The sequence below is a fragment of the Pelecanus crispus genome, chromosome 3 (assembly GCF_030463565.1).
Source record: "Pelecanus crispus isolate bPelCri1 chromosome 3, bPelCri1.pri, whole genome shotgun sequence".
Lineage (NCBI taxonomy): Eukaryota > Metazoa > Chordata > Aves > Pelecaniformes > Pelecanidae > Pelecanus > Pelecanus crispus.
Window position 1 is genome coordinate 92,454,115 of NC_134645.1, and position 23,045 is coordinate 92,477,159.

Consider the following 23,045-nt stretch of genomic DNA (forward strand, 5'->3'; position numbering starts at 1 on the left):
GATTTTAACGCTGATAACCTTATCTGAAGGGATAATTTATCTCTAGGGTATATTTATTAATCAGCCCCTTCCTCAGACTCTCTGACGAAGCAGCTATTGAAATTAGAGATGAATTTGCATTTTAGGTATAGATAAAATGCGATAGTGGAAACTCCTAAATGGCAGCTAGTTCCCTTTTAGATTACGATCAGAAATCTCAGCTGTGCCACTCGACGGCCCGAACAGGACCTCCGAGGCTGTTACACAGACGAACACCGCCACGAATTTCTCTCTCTCTCTCTCTCTGTTGCCCAAAACAGCGAAATGAAGCTGAGATCCTATTTCCCGAAACCGTGAAATTTGCCCCGTGATTTTCTACAGCAGGAGGATTTCTATACTGTTTCCTTCAACGGAGCATGTAACCCCACTTAGTTCTGCGGGGGAAAAAAAAAAAAAAAAAAAGAAAAAGAAAGAAAAAGAATCTCCCAACAAGAGGAAAAAAAAAAGGAAAACACAACAAAAATCTCAATAGCTTTTTCATTTCCCTGGGCATGCAAAGAAAAGAATACCTGGCTCCAAAGCTTTAATAGTTTTACTCACTGGAAGGATACGAAAGGATTTTCCCCGTAACTATTCTATGCACCTGAATATGATTATTATTAAAGTTGCTGCGGCTGGATGCATCGATGTTCATACAAGGTTCGGTTTAATTCTCTTTTTATTGCAGCTTCAGCGCCTAATGGGTTGGGTTTAAAGGGGGCTATGGATGCTGCGCTGAAACCCCTCTGCAGCCGGTGTTTGAATAACAGCGCGATGAATCTCCGAGTGCAACAGCTGAATAATACTAATAATTGCTAATCCCTAACAGCAAGAAAGGGCACGACGTCATTTTTTTTAAAGTCCGAACGGTTTTCCCGAGCGAAACGCAGCGCCCCGGGAGGGCCCCCCCTTCCCTCTGCGTTTCGGAGGGAGCTGGGGCTCCCGGCCAGCCCGGTCCCCGCGGCGGGGGAGGGGGATGAGAAGACGGCGGGGGCGGGGGGGTCTCATTAACGTTTATTGCGGGGTGCATCTGCCGCGGGCCGGGGGGCGCGGGGCTGTTTCGGCCTGGGCGCGGGTGCGGGACGGCGGGGTGCTTCCACCACCCCCCCCCCCAATCGCCCGGCCGCCGCGGCGGGGGCCCCCTGGTAGGGCGGCGGGCCGGGGCGGGGAGCCGGGGCGGCGGGGCCGGGGCCGGGGCGGCGGGGCCGGGGCGGCGCTGATTGGGCTGCGGGCGGCCGGGCCCTGGCAGCCCCCGCCCCGCGGCTCCGCCCTGCCCCCGCCGCCGCAGTGACACTAATGAGCGAGTTCTTCCCACCGGTCTCCTGCCTGGAAGTGCTGACAGATCAAGGCAACAAATTTCAATTACAAGCCCTAATTTGTGTCCGCAGAGCGTTTGTTACCCATGTCAGTCCTGCCTGGCCCATCAGACGGGGCAGAACGTGGAGGAGGAGAAGGAGGAGGGGGAGAGAAGGAGCGCATCTGCAGAAAGGAATAGATTTTTTTTTTTCTCTTTAAAAAAAAAACACCCCCCCCCAAGAAAAAAAAAAAAAAAACTTGGCTGATAACTCGGATTTAAAAAGAAAGGCGAGGAAAAGCCCCAGCCCCTTGCCTGCGCGGTCGGGAGCACGGGAGGGCGGCCGGCGCGGCGGGCCGGGCGCGGGTGCCGGTGGCCGCGGCGCGCCTGGATGCGCGGGCTGTAGGGGGGCGGGCATGGCCGACAAGCGGCGGTCCTCGCCCGGCACCACCATGAGCCTCAAGGCTCACGCCTTCTCCGTGGAGGCGCTCATCGGGGCCGAGAAGCAGCAGCAGCAGCAGCCGGCGCCGCCGGCGCGGCAGCCCAAGCGGCGGAAGCTGGGCGGCGAGGACGAGGCGGCGGAGGACGAAGCGGGCAGCGGCTGCTGCGCCAAGAGCTCCCCCGCCGCCGCCGCCGCCGCCGGCAGGACCTGCGGCGACATGGAGCTGGGCTGCGCCGCCCGCGCCCCCGCCGGTGAGTGCCGCCCCTCGCCGCGTCTGCCGGCCGGGAGGCCCGCTCCGCCGGCCGGGCTCCCGCTTCCCCAGACTCTCTTTCCCCCTTATTCCGTCTGTCTTTCCACGCTGCATGGGCAACCCCCCCCCACCCCCGCCGCACCGCCGGCGCTGCCGCTTAAAACCGGCGGGGCTCGCCGGGGCGCGGAGCAGGGCGGCTGCCGGCGGGGCTGTCGGTGCCGCAGCGCGGTGGGGCTTGTTACGGAGCGGGGGGAGAGCGCTTACACAGTGCATACGGCTATGCGTAGTGCTGGAAGTGCAGCGGCGGCTACGTGCATATATATGTGCAGCGCACGCCTGTGCGTACGTGTGTCTGTGAACCCTTCTATATGGACGCGAGCGCGTTTTCACGCTTGCGGGGGCCGCGGCCGGCGGCGGTCACGGCTAAAGGCGCCCGAACCAAGCGCGCCGCCGGCCTCGCACCGCGGAGCCGCTGCCGCCCGCCCCGGCCCGGCTCGCCGCTGGGCTCCGCGTCGCGGAGCCGAGCCCGCCGCCTCGGCGCCCCTCCCGCCGCCCGCACGTCCTGGCGCCTCCGACGGGCGCTGGGGTCGCACCCCCCCGCCCCCGCCCCGTCCCGGCGCGCAAGGCCTTGGGCCAGGCCCGGGCCCGGCTGCGGCCGAGGGGGCCCGCCCCGCTCGGGAGGTCGGCGCTGCCCCGGCCCCTCTGGCTTCCTCCGCTCTCTCCGCAGGCGGCTGCGAGGAGGGCTTCCTGGCGGCCTCCCCGCCCGCCTCCCCCGGCGGCTCCCCCAAGGCTTCGAGGCCCGGCTCGCCGCTGCCCACGCCGCAGGCGCCGCGGGTGGACCTGCAGGGCGCCGAGCTCTGGAAGCGCTTCCACGAGATCGGCACCGAGATGATCATCACCAAGGCGGGAAGGTAACGGGGGCCCCGGGCTCGGGGGGGCGGCGGGCAGCGCCCAAACCGGGGAGAAACCCCCAGATTTACGAGGCAGGTAGACGGCGATAATTTTAGATGGGCGCGGGAGCATGCGGCGTGTCGGGTTTCCTGTGAGGGCGAGCTCTGGGAGCGCCGTGTCCTTCTGAGGGGAAACTTTTCCCCTTCCCAGTGGATACACATGGTAAAAACCTGGGCAGTATAAAAGTATCTGAACTTATTAGAAATTACAAAAACATATTTTATTGAATCCATATGCTACCTTCTGCGTTTTCAGAGAGGCTTTATTAATGATTGAAACGCAGTCTTAAGCGGCACAAAGCAACATTTGTCTTCAGAGACTCCAGTCGGGGAATTTCTGTTTTATCTTACAGGTGCACTGAAATAACAGTGAAAACTAGTTAACCGCAGTCAGGCTTACCCTCCTGCTTATTCAGAAATAACGGAGATAGGATTTTTCTTTCCACTAACGACTTCTAATTGTTTTTTTTTATATATATATATATTTATATATATATGTATTTAAGAATAGCAGCAAATACCGAATAAACTGGAATGGCTTTCAGGTTTATAAAATACAGAAAAGTGCCTTTCATTAGCTTGCAGTCAGCTCCCCACTAGGACGTTGTTGGTTTTTTTTTTTTTTTTTCTCCCCTGGCTTCAAGAATGAACTTTCTTGATAAAAGGCATGCCGAACGTGAGCTCAGAAATGCGTATTTCTCTTAAAACTACCGCATCAGTTAGTTAATTACTCGGTTTTCTCCGCAGAAGGATCTAAATCGTGTACGGGTTTTTTTTGTTTTGGGTTGGGTTTTTTTTTGTTTTAGAAATTACCTCGTAGATTCGTTTCTGCTTTCAATAAAGAAGTTTTACTATACCTTTCAAAGACAGAGTAGCTCTTGCACTTCACCTTTAGTAAGTTGCAGACAGGAAGTCCCGTCTCAATAAAGACCATATTGTTGGGTTACAGCATGGCACGTTGGCTTTTATAACTGCATCCTTGCGGTGTTATAATTGTATCACCGTGGATTTAGCTTTCGAGCTTGCTGCTACAGAAATGATAGACCATTTGCTGCTGTCTGTTGCAACTTCGGTGGCAATTTGCATTTCTGTAACTATTGGTCTTCCTGGGTTGGAGGTGACATTTGAACAGCTCCAGAAATATATTTCTAGCTAATATCTCAAACGGCTTTAAATGCGTGTACAGCTAAAGTAAAGTCTCAAAACCAAATGATTTACTGTCTAACAATAAAGTTGAAATGATGTGGTAATAGCTGTACTCCCAAAGCGTATCCCAAAACATACGAAGCATTGTTCGAGTAAATGCACTTTAGAAATCTGTTTTGACATATCGAATGGGCCATTTCATGGCTATGTAACTATAATCGTCCAAAAGGACTCTGTAGGCTAAAAGGAAGAACGAGAAAAATCCCACGAACCGGTTACTTTTCCTAAACAACCGTTCCCGAGTCTGTTTCATATTAAAAATGACCTCTCTCTTTCCATGTTCAGGCGGATGTTTCCCGCAATGAGAGTGAAGATCTCAGGTTTAGACCCACATCAGCAGTATTATATTGCTATGGATATTGTGCCAGTGGATAACAAAAGATACAGGTATGGTGACTTTAAGGCAAAAAACATATGATGCAAGCCATAGGGATCTTGGCTAGTGGAAGAAAACATCAACTCTGTATAAATTAGCAGAAGGTTGTGTTTAACTCTCCTTCAGATCCCTATTTTCATGCCAGTGCATTCAGAAAAAAAATTGTGCCAAGTATGCAAAACCAACTAAAACTTCTGTTGAAGCTCTTTATACGTTTGCCTTATGTTGTGTATGTACTGTGGGCAGATGCTCGGGCTTTGGCTTTCAGAGAGTGCAGTTCTAGTGCGATCAGGAATCATATTTTATTCCTCGTCATGTTGACGGGAATTATTTCCTATGAAAATGCACATTTTTCTAGTGCTAAAGGGCATTAACATTTAATAACATTAATAGCATTGATGTCTGATTTAATGGCATGTAAGCTTTCTTGGTCATGCTTCAAATTGATTATATAATTTAATTTAAAAGCTGTTTATCACTCAGGTACCTGGTTGCTTAGATTCACAAAGGGTAGTGTCTCTTGTGTTGTTTTTTTTTTTAAAGAAGCGATGGCATTATTGTCTAAAGAATAATGCGAGGAACAAAAGCAGTTGCTCTTTGAACATTTAAGGGTAGGAATTACGTGCTGAAACTCGCACTATGGCGAGGGCAGTCGTGTTTTGAGGGAGGTGGTTGGGCTCTGCTGAAACCACTGGTCCTCTAGAAATATTTGCAGGATTGGGCCCGCAGCAGTTGCTGTGAGTTGTAGACAATCTGTAGGTCTTGCGTTACGGATGAGATCCCATGCTCCGCAGTAGCCAGGAGGAGCCTGGCCAAGTAGTTCAGTGGAGGCAGGATCAGGTCCTTACTAATTGCTGGTTTGATTGTTTCAACCCTATACTTAGTATAATGTAGGGAAAACCGCTGCAGATTTAATTGTAGAACTAGGAATAGTCAGACTAAGACTGAAAGGTTGGTTCTGCAGGAATGCTGCCTCGTTTCCTAAGCAAACACTGCCCTATGTTTTTTGCGTGTCCTTACCTCATTGACTGCAGTTTTGCCCTTTTCTCGGGCAATATATGAGACGTTTCTTAGGAGCATTTTAGATTTTGTGGTTTTCAACAAGGTGCAGATACCAGTGCTGAGGATGTCCAGCACATACAGTTAGGGGAGGCTTTCCTGACTGTACCACAGAGGAAAAAATGTTTTTTTCCTTGGACCAGTGCAATGCAGCTCAAATGAAAAGCCCTTTTCTTGCTTTGTGTTGCACGTGTGCATTTACTTAGCAATCTAAGCGAATCATTCCTAGAAGGTCTGAGCAGTTCCTTAATTAATAGAAAAAGCGAGGTAATTATTTCAAATTGAATAAAAATGTTAATCTTAAAAAATTAAAACCAGATATATTGAATAAGAGTTGTTTAGCCCCCCTTTCATTTGAAATAAATACAGTCATACTGAGCTGCACAGTCTGTCCAGTGTGATATGTGGTGCCCAGATAACTGAAGTAACTTAACAGAAGTTGCATGAAGGGCGGTATTTTCTTAGTTGGCAAACTTAAATTTCTGTAATCATGTATTAATACCACACCTTTAACCTTGCCGCTAAATATTAATGTTTTATGTGTTTTATTTGATTCCACTTCTCATTCTTTGCTGTGCAATCTATGATTTTTTTTTATTTTATTGCTGACTTATTTTAACTTTGGCTGTTCATGTGGCTTTACAAACTCTCTTGCAGATCTTTATATTTGAAAGATGCAACAGCAGTCACACAGGGAACCTAGTCTTCAGCTGTCATAGCAGATAGCAAAACTAAATGGAAATGAAGAAAATTACATCTAGGTCTAGATTTCTAGCAAAGTTGGACCTTGTAAATATTTGGAAGCTGAAGCTGTTGCTCAAAATATTTTACGTGTATTTATTACTTTATTTACTTTTGTAGGGAAAGCTTGTATTTAGTATAAACCAGGAAATATAAATAAAAAATGTTGTAACAGTTGACTCTGTGATCTGGGGTTGAGAATTTGTCTCCAGGAGAGAATTTCACCACCAGTCTAGATCTTAGTTTTACAGCTTGATATGAATTGTATGGAGTGATGCATGTATTGGGTCATTTTGTTTTCATTTCAGATTATGTTGTTTGTTTTTTTCTAATAACGAACTGAATTGTACAAACAAATGATTTGATAAAGTCTTTCTTGTTTTTATTAAAAAATGTTGCTGGAATACTGGAATTCTACTGTACTTGAAAAAATACCTTGACGTTTTTAGTTAGCGCTTTTTAAATTGCCCTGTGAAGAGTCTGCCTTCAAAATAAGTTTTCTACCAAAGCAGGCACTGTTTTTGTTAGAAAATGACTTTGTCAGCATTGGCCTATCAAATGAAATATGGGCTGTGTTTTTTCATTTTTAAGCCTTTCTGCAATACTATTCAGGAAAATTAATATGGTCTTGCAGAAACAGCAAGAGCATAGTTTGACATAGTTTCATTATTTTTCCCAATCATAATGTTCTTTCCCTTCAATAGCTTTATTTATAGACTCTTATATTAGACTCAACATGCTAAATATTCCAAATATGGAATTACTGCTTGATTTGATAAATGAAGGACTAGATTCTTCCCTGTTTGCTGATGCCTATTCAGAGCAGAGCTGTAGCAATCAGTGAACTGACACTAGCTTACAGCTCAATGTGGAGCCTAGTGTTAAGACACTTGCTGATTTTAAGATGCCTAAGGTCAGATCAGAGTGTGGTTTTTAACCTTACTTTTGCAGATACCAGAACTATGTTTTGAAACTAAAAAAAATAACTTTTATTTATTGTCCTTTCATGTGTTGTTAATTGGTGGGTTCTTGCTGTATGTATGGGCCCTAATTCATTAATACTGAATGGGTCTGATAAATTATTTCGGGTTTTGTGGTTATAGGTATTTGTTTTCTTTTTACAGGTACGTTTATCATAGCTCCAAGTGGATGGTGGCTGGTAATGCTGACTCCCCGGTACCACCCCGTGTTTATATTCACCCCGATTCACCCGCCTCTGGGGAGACGTGGATGAGACAAGTGATCAGCTTTGACAAACTGAAGCTTACCAATAACGAGCTGGACGATCAAGGGCATGTGAGTACTTGCTCTTCTACAGTATTATATGTAGGCGCATTGCTCAGCCCTGAAAGACTGACGTACAGCTTCAGCGTGCCAGAAATAGGCTTGACTTTTCAAAGCTGTTTTGCAACTTTACCGTCCAGATCTAAAATCTGCTTACTTTCTGCTCCGATAATTAACTGCTTATTAGAGCCTGCTGTTTTACTCCCCCCTCAAAAACAGAACTCCTTCTGCAAAGTAAGACTTTACAAGGCTGAATTGCTGAATACGAAAGGGCAGAATCGCTCTCGTGTTTTCCCACCGAGTGCGTTACTCGCAACTTCTGCTCCCATCAAAAAGGACGCTTAAATTCACAAGTGGCTAGAAGAAACATTAATAGTGTGTAATAACTTCATGTGAATAAAAATACACTTAACTATTTTCTTAACCTAAACGTTTGTGTGAAATCCCATGAGGTGTTAATAATTGCAGTCAAAAACGAACAACATGGGAGCTGGGTTCGCTCCGATAATGATTTATTGCATACCTTATGAAGCAAGACCCTTTCACAGCTGAGGCTCATTACTTCTGAAATAACTGGCGAAGACGTATGCAGTATGAGTGTTCTGTTTGCAAGTTCTAAATTGTTTAGTTATGACATTATCTAATGTGACAAAATGTGTTATGTTAATATTTCCTTTTCTCTTCAAAACTGTTGAAACATGACAGATGTAAGCCAGTATCTTTCCAGCAATGCCTAAAATAGTTTTACTTGACACCTTAGGAATTAATTAAAAAATGAGAATTGTTTTTAGTCAGGGTGAAATCTTTAATTTTGCAAAATCCCATAATAAATGGCAAATGTTGGCTTGCTTTCAGAAGAAGCATTGAGTTCCAAGTGGTAGAGTTTTTAAGATGTTAGAGGCAAGTTTTGAGACAGGATGTGGATTCCATTGTCCTTAGTGTAGGCCAGTTTATTAAGCAGGATACTTTCTCCTTCACAGAAGGGAGTGAAAGAAAATGTACCTGGCACAGAGTACAAAGATACTACATGCATCTTTCAGTGTAGCTGTAACTCTGTGACATTAAGCCGGGTATTTTGTCAATACATAGTCCAAGTTTAAGTATGAGATTCTTCCTCCCGGTTTGTGTTTGCAAAGGAGATTAACTTGAGACTCTGGTCAAATCGTGCAGGAGCTACAACATTTGCGTTACAGAGGCAGGAATACAGGAGGCTGGCTGGACTGAGCTAGCTAATGTGATAACAAGGATAAAAAGCCTCCCTTTCATCTAATACTGTTCATAATTTCATCGTGCTCTTCCTTGTAAGGAATGTGGGGGTATTTATGTCTCTTGAGTTAGCAGTGCTTTTGCTAAGGAATGTAAGAAAGGTGTTTTACATCGCAGCTTTCCAGAATTACAGTTGTGGGGTCTTATTTGGCAGCGTTCGTTTCTGTAAGGGTTAGCATAGGTAGTTCCCTTAGTTTCCCGAGCCAGAATTTGTGTATTTGCAACTCTTCTCGAGTGGTAGTTGCTTTCTCCGAGTCCTGAGTCTATTGTAAGGGCTTTAAAAAGTCAAGCGAATGTGAATGGGGAAAAAAATGTGGCTTTTTGAACGGAGAGCAGGCCGGCTGGTTTTTGTACTCGGTCGTTTCAGAGGGGCGATACGTGGGTGCTGTGGTCCACCCGTGCACTTGCAGTCACAAACTGCCCTGTGATAAAAATCTCGGCTATGTAGAGAATTGTATTTCTGTATTTTTCCATCCCAGATCTTAGCTTTGTTTTTATTCTGAACTGAAACCTGTGTAGTGTACACAGCACACCATTATTCATAATGTGCGGGGATATAAATTTTCTGGTCTTTAGTTAAGTGTTTCGATTTGGAAACTAGTGAAGCAAAGCCCTAGTACAGCGATTTGAGACACATTGAACTGATTCAGAGCTACGGCAGCGCCCCTCCTCCCCAAAATGGAAATTTAAGTATTAAAATAAAAGGACAAAAGAAAGATGACTGTAAAATAATTTCATATTTCTCAAATCTGGGAAATTGCAAACATGTCATTCATAATTACCAGAAAAGGCAAAAGCAGAAAGCAGAAAAGTGTCTCTTCCAATGGGTACATTTTTTCTTTTAAAGCTATGGTAGTGTGGAATGCTGTATTGAAAAAGCTATGTAGCCTCTGAATGCCTCCAGCAATAATGGAAAATGCATAATCATATTTTGTGATGAATATAAAAAACAATTGTTTCACATAAGCAGGAAGGAACCATTTTTCTCAAAAGGGTACTGGGGAGGGATGGGGGATTAGAAGAGCTAGGGGTCAAGGCTGTAATGTCCCTCAAATATTTGTTTTTATATCAAGTGTTCTGACTCTCCCACCCCTGTATGGGAGATGGGGTGTATTTTAGATTATTGGAAAATGCTTTATTTTTCCCCTCCTGCTTAGGCAGACTGGCTCAGAGAAACCTCGGTGGGGTCTCTGCACTCTGCCATCATTTCTCCAGTAGTTCAAGCAGTGTCAGGCTTCAGCTGTTGTTCTTTGGGTGCGCTTTCCATGCTGTCTAATTCTGGGGCTTTAATCCTTGTTGAAATTGTTCCTTTATTCTTCCCGTGCTCCTCAGAGGTGTCAGCTTTTGCAGAGTGTTTGTGTAAAATCCCAGGGCTGGGTTTTGATCTTGCAGGCGTTGAGGTAGGGAGCTCGCGTGAGATCAGCCCAGAGCCCTTTTACCTGTTGCAGAGTATTAGCTCTCAGAATCAGTGAGAGAAGTGATCCACATCCACGGGCACGGGGACAGTATTTGCAAACAGATGCTAAGGTAGTATTCCTGTGCCGTATTTATATTGTGGTGGTAGTTTGTGGCAGCCAGCTCCCCTTGCATTGCATTGGTCTGGGATTAGCTTCTTGTGAAAGGAGATCGGCCATCTCTAAGACGACTTGCTTCACTGCTCGAACACTTTCCGGGCTCCTTGCTGCCTGCTGCTGTTTTCATCAGTATTTTGAGTGGGACTTTGTGGCGACGTCATTTTATAGCTGTTCTGCGGAGAGATTTGGAAGTACATCTGCACGTAGGGCACTCTCTGATACATGGGTTCCACTTGAAGTCTGAGGAGATCAAGCAAAATTTGTAAGGATATGTTTTCCTTGTATGCTTTTGATCTCAAAAGGGAGTCCCAGGGTGAATTCCCTACTTTAGAAAGATTGTGTACTTATAGAGGCATTAAGGCCCGATGGCATCATTAAGACACATACTGTGGCGTTTGTGTCTTTCATCTGAGTTGCGATGGTAAGGAAAAGTAAACCTGCATTTTGCATTTGACATTGAGAAGTGCGTGGTCTGGGTGCTCTTTGTTAATGCCTCTCATTCCTCTCTCATCTGTGGAGTAAGTGCTGCATTATAAAAGCAGTCTCTCCCTCTGGCTGCTTAGAGCTGGCTGATTTTTCTATTTTGATGCAGTTTTTAATCTGAATTTCAGTGGAGAGGAAAAGTCAATATTTTGGATGCTATTTTCCATGCTTTTAAAGTGAGTATTTTTTGATGCAGAGGAACATCTTTTAGTGAAAATGAGGCATCCATAGGGAACTCCCTGAGCAAGTTAATTGGAGCCTGTGATGTCATTGTCAAAACCTTACTTACAGGCTAATAAAACCCCTGATTATCCAGAAACTTGGCTTACCCAAAATGGGGTCATGTCGTCTGGCCAGGACCAAGCGTATTAAACTAGCCAAACTCTAGTTTATCCAAATGAATTCAATGTCCTCGATGTCATTTGGATGAATGAACTTCCACGGTGTCTGGCATAGGAGCTCTGTTGAGTGCCTGAGTACATGCACATTCTGAGGCTACTCAAGGAGCAGGAAATTAAAAAGCTTCCCCTGAATGTTGATTAGTGGTTCTACAGGCCAATAGCCATAGGACTATTTATTTATCGAGTTACTAATTTCTTAGGCCTTCCAACAATAATAGTCGAGCTTCCAATTTTCTTTTTTTTTTCCTTGAAATATTCTATTTTAGTAGTGGTTAGCTGAAGTGGACTAAAATAGAGGAAAAATTCTGTATTTTAAATCTCCTCTAAAAATTTGGGGGCAATACCAAGAGGTATTTTTGTGTTTAACTTTATGCACTGTGAGTTCATGTACTTCTCATTTATCATTTATTCTTAATTATGTTTTTGTATGCTGGGAGGGGTTTGTGTATTGATACTTGTTGTCTCTATTACAAATCTAGGGTTATTAACACTTTAGAGTTTTGGATTTTGGTGTTATTTTACTCTGAGTTTCTGCTCCTTCAGAGTGTGAGAGTCTCAGCTTGCATTCAAAACAAGATATGTTTCCAGCCTTCAGGGTATCAGGAAAAAAATTGCTCCAAGCATATCCCGAAGGTTCCAAAACCAAAAGGCAAATGCTGCTGCTGTTAATCCTGTTAGCTCAAATCCAGGCTCCAATGGGGAAAAAAAGTGACAAAACTTTCCTAATTCCAGTGGGACCAGGACTTCACTCCTGACTTTTTTTTTTTTTTTGAGCCAGTCTCAATTGAGCCAGTCTCTGAATTTGGAGCTCCTGAGTCGTAATTTTTAAATGCTTAGGGTTGGCAATAACATAAATGCACAGGGATTAGACTACTGTAATAAGAACCTTCAGAGGTTAAAGAAAACATTTGATTTCCAGTAAGTGGCATGGTAAACACATACCATAATCTGTTCCAAAAAGCTATTAGTCCTGAAACAGCAGGGTGTCCTTTCTAATAAATGTTATCTTTTTCCTTTCATGACTGCATAGATTATCCTTCACTCCATGCATAAATATCAGCCTCGTGTCCACGTCATCCGAAAAGACTGTGGAGATGATCTGTCCCCCATCAAGCCTATCCCTTCAGGAGAAGGGGTGAAAGCCTTCTCCTTTCCAGAGACAGTTTTCACTACTGTCACAGCATACCAAAATCAACAGGTAACTTGGGCTTTCTGCTTTAGGACTTTACAGGCTTTTCAGAATAGACCAGCCAAGTAAGAGATAGGAGAAAAGCGCATACTTTTATTATACCGCTTATTAAAAAGCATTGTCTAAACCATTTTCATATTACAAGTAGCTTTCACTAGTGGTATTGCAGCAGTGCCTGGAGGCTATAGCTGAGACTTCAGGCCATGTGGGCTAGATGCTGCATGTGAAAAGTCATTCTTATTATGGAGATCACACAGTCTAATTAGCATAGTTAATGGTGTCTTAATTATAAATACAGCACTGAGGCGCAAGGCAAAGAGCGGTCTAATTTTTAAAGGTGTTTTTGGACCTTTAAGCGTAGATACATGTCTGGATAGAATTTTTAAAGGACTTTTGTTCCTGACACCAGTGATTTCAAAACTCCCAACAGAGAAGCTGAGGTCTGAAGAAAGTTGCAGTCATTTTCATTAACTGCATTCAGCATATATTATTAACTGCAATTTGTCTAGGTCCACACAGATTCAAAGTCGAAAGTAAACTGCAGGTTGTGTGACTCTGGTGTTTGGCTCTTATTACCACTTGTTTAAGTATTAACATATGTAGTGACACCATAGTTAGTGTTGTGACATTTTATTAATTCCACGTAAGTTATTGCAGCTATATTTTGAGAAATTATATATGCCTTGCCGTCTTTACAAAGAGAAGAGCAGGAGAGCCATATAAATACTGAAATATAACTATTTGGTGCCTATCTCATTTATTTAAATAAATTACAAGTATTTGGGGGAGGTTTGCTGTTTTTTTTAATGGAGGATAATAGCCTAGAGATAATCTCTCTTTTCACATTTCCTTCTTGACCTGTATAGAAATAAAATTTAATTTAAATTTTATTGCAGTTAGGCGGTGTACTTTCTTAGGTGAAGAATGACATTTGCCAGAAGATTTTTCTCAAGAATTCCAACCTGCCATTTGGTAGCATTAAACACCTATTAGCTTCTCTGGGGATTTGCAAAAATAATGATCAGAAGGCTGGCCCTCTTTTTGCTGTGTTTCAGGACAACCATCTTAAACCATGAAAATGTGAAGATGTTTCTACTCCACTGTTGGCTTAATTCTGTCAGGAGAGTCATTTTGTGTGTTACTTAGCTGAATTTTCAGGTAGTAATTTCTCTAATCATATTCACAGATAACTCGTCTGAAGATTGATCGGAATCCATTTGCCAAAGGGTTTAGGGATTCGGGACGTAACAGGTAGGTGTTGGGGAAGGAGGTGGGCTTGTAACTGCTGACAGAATTGGTTTGTGAAGGCTGGTCGAGGGGAACACCTCTGTTTACAGACAGATTAGTCTGAGGACTCAGACTCCTTGAGGGACCACTTAGGTTTCCCAGTAATGTTCTCTGTGGTGGGCTCCCATTCCTACTCCTCGGACCATCTAGGTCAAGAACGGGTTGGCACTCGGCTTGACTCATGTACTCAAATTTCTTTCGGTGGAAGCGGCAGCATACTGTGAAGGCTGCAAATGGAATTAATGCATACTCAGGTCTGTGATTTCAGGCTGCTCCTGAAATCTCCCGTTTCTCCTGGCTGGAGACACAAATTGCAGATACCAGTGGCACACTGTAAGCCCAGGTTCTCTTGCATGTAAGTGGCATTTAGTATGGAGGAATGGCTTGTTGTTTTCTCTTAAAGGAGTAGAAACTAAGTCACCTCGTGCAGTAACCTTATGTTTAGTACACTAGGTGTACTAGGAGGTGGGAGACCTGTGTTTGAGTGTCCCTTTAGCCTAAGGAGTTTTAAATCCACTTCCTAGGTGAATGCCTTTCCTACTAGGCTGTAGATGACCTTGAAACGAGACTGGTTTCCACCTCCTCTGTTGCGGTTGGACTGATTAATTGCTTGCTCTCTCTTGATCTATGAATCTTTCAAAATAGCAATAGGGAATCTGAGTAGTGCAAAGTGGAGACTTGGGTCTAGTGCCTGCTGCCAGTACTGATGAGGTATTTTATCCAAACACTGTTTAATGCAAAATACTTAAGCCTGTTATGAATTGTATGTTAAACCAGCTAAAAAAAAAAAAAAGCAGCATTTAATTGTGGTGTATATAATACATCAGTTCCAGTGACCACATTGCGTTTGGTGTCTACAGCTGCTATATTTATGACTTGGCCTTGCAGAGAGGGGAGCAGACTCTGTGCTGGTAGGAATGCTCAGAGTATCTTTTGGTATGTGCTTTATTGAGCTTCTCTTTTAGCAGAGGCTACAGCATTAAAGCCTGGTTTGTGCTTCCACCTGAGTGACATAAATGCTGAGACTGGACAGCAAACGAGTAGTTTTTAGAAGATGAACAGTTATAGAAGGGGTGGGGTAGTTGTAAAGATTTACAGGAACCCACTGTAAGTATCTTTTCAGTTTGTACTCTGCATTCGTTGCTCTCTGAGATTTTTGTCTTCTAACAAGAAACAATTGGCCATGCTCTGTCCTAGGGCCTGGAAGGGATGCCCCAGGCACTGGCATAAATAGAGTTTTCTCCTCCTTTGTAGCCTTCTGGTTTGAAATTAAGTGAGCAGTAACTTCCAGATAAATGCAGTGACTGAAGAAGCAAAACATGCTGTATGTACTTGGGGAAGAAAAGAGTTGCCATACATGCCCTATTTGACATCTCTCCGTAGACAGTGTCTCTGCTATGCATGCTTTTTGCAGAGCTATAAAATAAATACTAAGGAGCCTCCTAAGAAGTGTGAAACCGTGACTCCTCTGAGATTTCTGAGTTTAAGTAGAGTTAGAATTTCTTCCATAATGTTCTGTGAAACAAGAGAAGATGCCCTTGAAAACAGAGAGGAATGAATTGTTCAGAAACCAGTTTTGAACTGGATTTAACGTGGTGGGACAGCCCTGGTATTACCCAAGAACTACGTAGGTAAGAGTACTGCATCTGCAACCATGCAAATCCAGTTGTAGGACTGGGGATATCCAGAGAGGTTTTTTTGTTTGGCTGCTAGGAATAAGTTTGGTTTGGGCAGTAGAAAAAAAGCAGGATATTTTAATGGAAAGACAGTAATACTTTATGGAAAAGGATTAGGCGGCCAGTCCTGTAAGAAGGGACAGCTTCTGTATAAATGTTTTGGAACTGGCTTTAGATGAGGTCTGAATGCTTTTATTGTACCAAACACACTTGTTACAGAAGTGACTCCGCAAACTCTTGTCCACTACAAATTGACATTGGTTTACTAAAGTCAGTATTGCTGTTTTCTTTGATAGGCTCTGTGGGACTGAATAAGTGTGCTTGGGAATGCAGCTCAGATTTTTAATTGTCGAGGAAGATTTGCCTTTTTAATTTAAATTACTGGTCTACTCAGTTGATTATTATTTTACTCTGTTGCTAAACATTGAAATTAAAAGTTAAGATTCTGTTATCTTCATTGTTCTAGCTGGTATACTTATCACCTAGGCATTTTAATCTCCAACAAATGTGTCAAAAAAAAAAAAAATACTGTGTTATCATTATATCCAACTTTTCAATGTTGCTTTAATTGTTGCAGCTATCTTACTCAGCACTGCTATGCAATAATTCTGTTTAATTAAAAATATTCCCTTTCAGGTCGTTCCTGTTCAGTCCCACAGCCTATTTCACAGAAATCAGTAGCTTCACCTTTTAAAAGCATTCCCTGTGCATTTGCAAAGTGCAACAGAATTTATGTGCTGAGAATAGTTTCATTCTTCAGTTAGGCCTTAAGTTTGACCCTATAAAAACTTTTACTCAGGAAAGGACCAGAATTTCTCCCTTTAAATACTTCAGGAAAAACATAACTGTTTTGTTAAATAAACTTGGCCATTTGATAGCGTAAATTAGGGTGGTGATAAAATGTGGAAATTGTTCGAAGGCATCTTGTATAAATTATCACCTTGGCTACACTCCTCCAGGAGGTGGCTTTTATCTCCACTTTAACTGGAAATGAAAATTCACCATTGCTGCAGAAAATGAAGGCTATCTTTTTAGTCCAGGTTCAGCTAATAAATACTTTATAACTGTTTCCTGAAATACGTTTGTGATCCTGCTGGAAACGCAATAGGGAAGAAGCAGTATCAGAAGAACATGTTGGGAGCTTCAAATTTGGCTATTTGCATAATTCAATTTTACAGAGTGCTGCTGCTCAAAGGCAAGCACTTGTATTTGGTGTTGCCTGATGCTGACACTTAACAGGCCTTTGGGGCCCAGCAGCCAAAAATAACAGCAAAATGAAACCTCTGAGGTGCATTATTCATAAAATTCTGTCAGAAAACAAAGGAGCCTTTACCTTCAGGAAATAGAGATTCTTCTAAATACTGTCTGCCATGATTGTCTACCTGGTTATTTCTGTTTTGTCATGACACTGTTGAAAGAAAATTATTACCTTTAGAAACTTAAAATTTTCATTTTTCTCGGCACATAAAGCAATGTTGTGTCTTTGTTATTATGCAATTTAGTAGCCAAACCAAGGCTTGCTCATGTTGTAAGTGTGATTTTTTTTCCAACTCTCTGGTAATAACTGGGAATCGTGTTTTAACACAAATTGTAGTGGATTACCTTTGTTCTAGGCAGAAATAAGAGATCATCCCTCTGGCAGTTAGGGCAGGACTTTTAAGGAAATGTCATACAAGTTTTGTCCCCCCTGCCTGCCAGAAATAAAAAAAACCCAAAAAGCCAGCACTGACATAGAGAGCCAGATTGTGGAAATGGGAAACTCTTTGCATGCTGCCAGCCCAGTGACCACAGCAGTCTCATGGATTAGGACGTAAGGCTCTTTTCTAAAAAGCAAAACGAAACTCAAAATAAACCTGAAATGTTACTGATTTTTATATGTTTCTGAGGTAAACTATTCAGAGAAATGTGACAAAATACAGCTTGTTTTCTTGACGTTGTGATGTTTTTGTTCTAAATAGAATGGGACTGGAAGCTCTGGTAGAGTCTTATGCCTTCTGGAGACCGTCACTGAGGACACTTACATTTGAAGATATACCTGGGATACCCAAACAAGGTAACAGTCGTCTTTGTGTTCTTTCAAAACAAAAATGCACAAAGATAAATCTTTGCCCATCATTCTTTATAAAAATCGAGATAAGTGTGTCACTTGCAGAGAAAAAGCAACCAACGAACCCCGCTGCAGGCCATCACCTCTTATCAGAGCTATTCTAAATTAGAAAACTAATGCTAACTTAACCACTGTGGCAGTAAAAATGTTAGGTTGTAAAGATAAATCAGATCACATGTGGAAGATGACAGTTATTTAAGGATGGAATAACCTCTTCCTTAGTGTTATGCTCTGGCTAGATACACAAGGCAGAGTTTATTTACAGATGACTTCTGTTGTACACGTCCAGAATCCAATAAAGGAATAACTTGTGTGTTTAAGAGGAAAAAAAAAGGAATGGGGAAGAAACGTCCCCTAAGTAATGAGTCAACAGCGGCAAGCTTAATTGGGTTTCCTTCTTGGAAAGACTCCTTGATTCTTAAAGACCTAAAAATTGTTCAGTAAAAGTCCCAACAAACTTTATCTGCATCCTAGAGCTTGAAAAAATGGACTTACTCTCTATTTTGTTTTTTCCTGCTCCCCACTTCATAACCTCTTGGCTCCCACTTTATCACAGAGGTGGTGCTGCAGGGGAGGGAGGGGTATTTAAATGGCCTCTTTGGACAGAGAGGGGAGGCTCTGTACTCTTTTCTGAGTTCCTTTATTTCCAAAGTACCCCAGTGGATATAGAAAACCTCTCAGATGTTTCCCAACTAAATCAGACATATTGCTCTTGATTCTTCGCATTTCCTGCTACCAAATTTACAAACATCCTTCCTGCCTTCTTGATAATGTATTCCAAAGCCATTAAAAGCATCTTCAGACCTGAAATAACTTGTCAGACTGCATAAGGCTGAAAGGCAACTCACTATGAAGTTAAAATGTCTAGAAGACAGGCCAGGTGTATTGCCCTGTTTGTATATAGCAGCACTGTTTTAAGAACAGGGGAACTGCTGCCATGAACGTCACTTCCTTTTCTGCTGTTGCAGGTTAAGGAGCATGTTGAAGTTACTGTTGATGTTCACAGAATGGGAACTGGGACCCTTGGAAAATCTTTAGTTGGCTGTACCTTGGCCAGTAGGGTGGTTTAGAGTCTTGCTGAAAGACCCCATTAGAAATTTGTCCTGGTTGTTAATGCTGGAAGTGCCTGCCTTTGTATAGTGGAGGCGTTGACATAGATTGGAAGAAAAATAAGTATGCCTTACACTAGGATTTCTTGAATGTGGTGATGTCTCATGGTGCTTTGTGCCTGTTGTGACCTGTCAACAGAGCAAGAAGAAGCAGGCAGAATTCACTGATAATGTATTTTGCTTTTTACTAGCTCACCTATCATGAAAACTTGTTAAGTTACTGACAGCATGTATCTCTTTGCAGCATCAAGCTGTTTGATAGTTAATGTAGTTCACAAGCAGGAGAGTCTTCTGTGCTAAGTGACTTCTGCCTGGGAGACTGTGAAAGGCCCAAATCAATTTTTTGATGCTCATTTTTTGGGGAGATACAATCTCTAAGGAAAGGAAGTGTTTCTTACAGCTGAGAAACTTTCAGTCCTGAGAAAAAGCTTCACCTGTAGCAAGCAGCGCGTTTTCACAAGCATTCAGCACTGGTATTTGTCACGTAAAAAGTTCTGATATCAGTAAATGAACAGTTTGTGAACAGTTTGCTGCAAACCTAAACCTCCACCTACCTGTTCAAGAAATGAAGCAGCCGCGCACAGTACTCAGCCTACACTTTTCCTGAAGTTGTTCTGAAGTTTTGTTCTCAAGTTTTTTGGTTTGAAGTTGGAAGTTTTTTGTTCTGAAGTTGTGAACTTTCCTGAAGCTGTTGAACTGTGGGAGCCTCTATCATTTGAGCGAAGGAGCCATTCCTTCGCTGGTGCTCTGACAGTGAGTGCTTGAAATGCACTCTGGGGTGTAGCAACAGCATAGACAATACAAAATTCATAACTTTGAAGAAGGCCGCCTGTGATGTACTTGCCTGGCTACATCTTAGCTGCCATGCAGCTTGCTTCCTGTGTCAAATAAAGCATAGTTAACATTTCAGGCAGGAGCAATAAGTATTGAGTGATGCTTGAAAAGCATAACTTACGTTCTCTTTCTTGGACAGGTTGGTTCTTTAAAAATGTGCATGTGCCACACATGCACACACACCCCTGCATGTGTATGTACATGTCATTTTTTGAATGAATTTGCATTGTGTTTCATGTCAAAGGTTATTATAAAAGACAAAGGTCTTGATCTGCCAGCTAGGAAGTGAACCTTTCCCAACATGCTTCTTACACTGTAATATTCTCTTGCAGGAAATGCAGGTTCCTCTACTTTACTCCAGGGATCTGGCAGTGGAGTGCCATCTACCCACCCTCACCTTTTACCGGGTTCCCCTTGCTCATCTCCAGCCTTCCACCTCAGTCCCAACACTAGCCAGCTCTGTAGCCTTGCTCCAGCTGACTACACAGCTTGTGCGCGCTCAGGCTTGACCCTGAACAGATACAGCACTTCCTTGGCTGAAACCTACAACAGGCTCACAAACCAAACCAGTGAGACATTTGCACCCCCGAGGACTCCCTCCTATGTCGGTGTGTCGAGTAGCACAACTGTGAATATGTCTATGAGTGGCAATGATGGGGATGCGTTCAGCTGCCCACAGACTGGCCTATCTATGCAAATTTCAGGGATGTCTCCACAGCTCCAGTACATCATGCCATCCCCATCCAGCAATGCCTTTACCACTAATCAAACCCACCAAGGCTCCTACAACACGTTTAGACTGCACAGTCCCTGTGCGCTCTATGGATATAACTTTTCCACATCCCCTAAACTGGCTGCCAGTCCTGAGAAAATCGTTTCTTCCCAAGGAAGTTTCTTGGGGTCCTCGCCAAGTGGAACCATGACGGATCGGCAGATGTTGCCCCCTGTGGAAGGAGTGCACTTACTTAGCAGTGGGGGGCAGCAGAATTTCTTTGACTCTAGGACCCTAGGAAGCTTAACACTCTCGTCTTCTCAAGTGTCTGCACATATGGTTTGATGAAGCCTTTAAGTAAAAGTACAGTATGTTTGGTGTCTACAATGTATTTCTTTTGGAATATGCAAGGACACTCGATGTAGCTTGTAAAGTGTGTGTATATATAATATGAGAGGAAGTTTCACTGAATTTTTGACTTGCTTGTGGCCAGATTATTCTCCTATTTTGAGTTACACGGAGTTTGTTGCGGTGCAGACTGCTTTAGTTTTCTGGTATAATACACTTAGTTGTATAACACGTTGGGACATATGCATCAAATTAAGTAAGACTTCCTCCCCTTTCCCCCTCCTCTGTTCTAACCCCTTTAAAGAATGAAATGACACTTGGAGTATTAAACAACACAAACAAGCCCACTTACATTTCCTATAGTACTAGTGAGTTTCTTTAGAACATTCATACAATGATAAGCTGATGCACCAAAGGCATTTTACAAGTTTCTTCTCTGTTATAAGGGATATGAAGGGTATTTGGACTTTGAAGTGTTAAGCATCAAGCATCCAGCCTAAAATAGAAGTTTAGCTAATGGATTATTTACAAAGTAAGTGGAAAGATTAGTTTGCCTTCTCATGATACGCTGTTTTTAGCTTATCAACGGCACAGCATTCTTACTAGAATTTATTTTTTTCAGCATTAGTCTAGATTTATGTTTAGGTGTTTGGAGACAAATAATGCATCTTCAAATTGTGGTGATAGGAGTAATTTAAACCAGCAGCAGAAGAAACGGCATTCCTTGGTACAGAATGAATTTTGGGATGCTTCGTTTTTGTCAAAGGAAGGGCTTGATGCATTTTTTCCTTCATAAATATTGCCTATGAGACATTTACTGGACAGTAGGATATTCTAATGTATCTTTGTTTTTGTATTTTTACTTTTTTAAAGGAAAATGCAGGTTTGATTTGGGGGGGGAAAAAAAAAGCAGGATGAGAAATTCCATTATCGGTTTTACCCTTTTGTGCGTGTGTTGTGTTTTGGGTTTGGTGTTTGTTTTGGGTTTTTTGTTTTTTTTTTTTAAATAAGGGAAAAAGGTCCTACATCCTCAGTATCTCATGAATACATTGCCTGTAGCAATTAGGCAGATGACCCAGTTTGCTCGCAAGTATTGCTGGAAGCAGAACTTTGTCATAGCTGCTACCCTGTAACGCAGCCAAAGTGGGACCAGGATTACAATAGGCAAAATTCCTTTAATAGTTTACTTTGAATGCTCAAGCATGACACTTACAGCCTATGTCCCTCCCTCCAGGGAGCCATCTATCTTACTCCTTTCTGTGACGAGGTTACTGCTGCTCTGGTTCTCAGTCAGTTTTTGCCCTGGAATTAGAGAGGTTCCCTTCCTTCCCAGCTCTGGTTTTAATTGGTGCTTGTAAGAACACAGATCACAACCTGCTCCTGACCAGGCTTCTCCAGAGTGACAAGGACATGGGGAGACACTTGTCATGGGGAAATTTCTCCCCTCATCTGCATGTGCACAGCCCTGGTATGCATCAGTCCTGCTGCGAAAGCTGCCTCTCAGCTGCCCGCCTGTCAGAGCTGAACCATGGAGGTTGTAGAACAGATTTTAATGCTTGAGCGAATGGGTCGTCTTCGACAGTAAGCGAAGCCTCCTTTATATTGTGTGGGTGATGTAAAGGCATTATAAAGTGGGTACAAATGTAGTTGAAAATGCTTCCCTGGTCAGCATTGAAGGAGAATAAGGCCTTGCAGATTTTATGTTTTTCTCTGTTAGATTTTTTGGTGAAGGTAGATTGTTGTGTTTCTCCAGAGTTCCTACATCTTTTCTGGCAAACGGTGGGCTTAACTGCTCCCATTTCAAGAAAGACTCATTGCAGCTCATATTTCTTCAGTGGGCTGGAGATAAGGCATGCATAAACAGCCCTCTCACTATCATTTCTTATTATTTGGGAATAGAAGAGAAACCACAGCAGTCTTTAAGCCCATGCCTGGAGAAGGCTTTATTTCTATTAGTTACATATTTGTTTATGTTAAAGAATACATGTGGAAGGTTCTCATTCAAAGCTGGAAAGACAAGAGGATGAGCCTGCAGTTGAGGAGATGTGGGTTTGCTTCTTTGCTGTCACAAACTTCCCAAGTGACCTTGGGCAATTCACTCAGCCTTTCTATATCTTATTTTTTTCCTTCTGTAAAATGTGATAATAGCACTTCTCTGCCTCACAGTAAATGGTGACAGTACATTAAAGATGAACATCATCTTTACATCTACTGTACTGTGGACAATACATTACAATGAATGGCTAGGTAGTGTTCATATATGAGGATAACAAAGAGCATTCATGTACTTCAGGTCTGTCACTGGTTTTGGCATTGCAGTGTCCTTTGCGGCAGACCTCCTAGCAAAGACCTGCAATGCTAAAAGCACTGTTCAAAAACCTCACAGTAAGAATTTGTGAAATGGTTCTAAGATGTGTAGAAGATGGGAAAATTTTCAGT

General features: G+C 43.0%; 1 protein-coding gene across 1 annotated transcript; it reads left to right on the forward strand.

Annotated features, from left to right (window-relative positions):
* The first annotated feature begins 1,314 nt into the window (after positions 1-1,314).
* On the forward strand, positions 1,315-20,603 carry TBX18 (T-box transcription factor 18). The gene is made up of 8 exons (XM_075708043.1): positions 1,315-2,005; positions 2,732-2,915; positions 4,446-4,547; positions 7,461-7,632; positions 12,375-12,542; positions 13,720-13,784; positions 17,455-17,549; positions 19,879-20,603. Exons 1-8 carry the CDS (start codon positions 1,729-1,731, stop codon positions 20,601-20,603), a joined length of 1,788 nt encoding a protein of 595 aa, XP_075564158.1. The 5' UTR covers positions 1,315-1,728.
* The last annotated feature ends 2,442 nt before the right edge of the window (positions 20,604-23,045 follow it).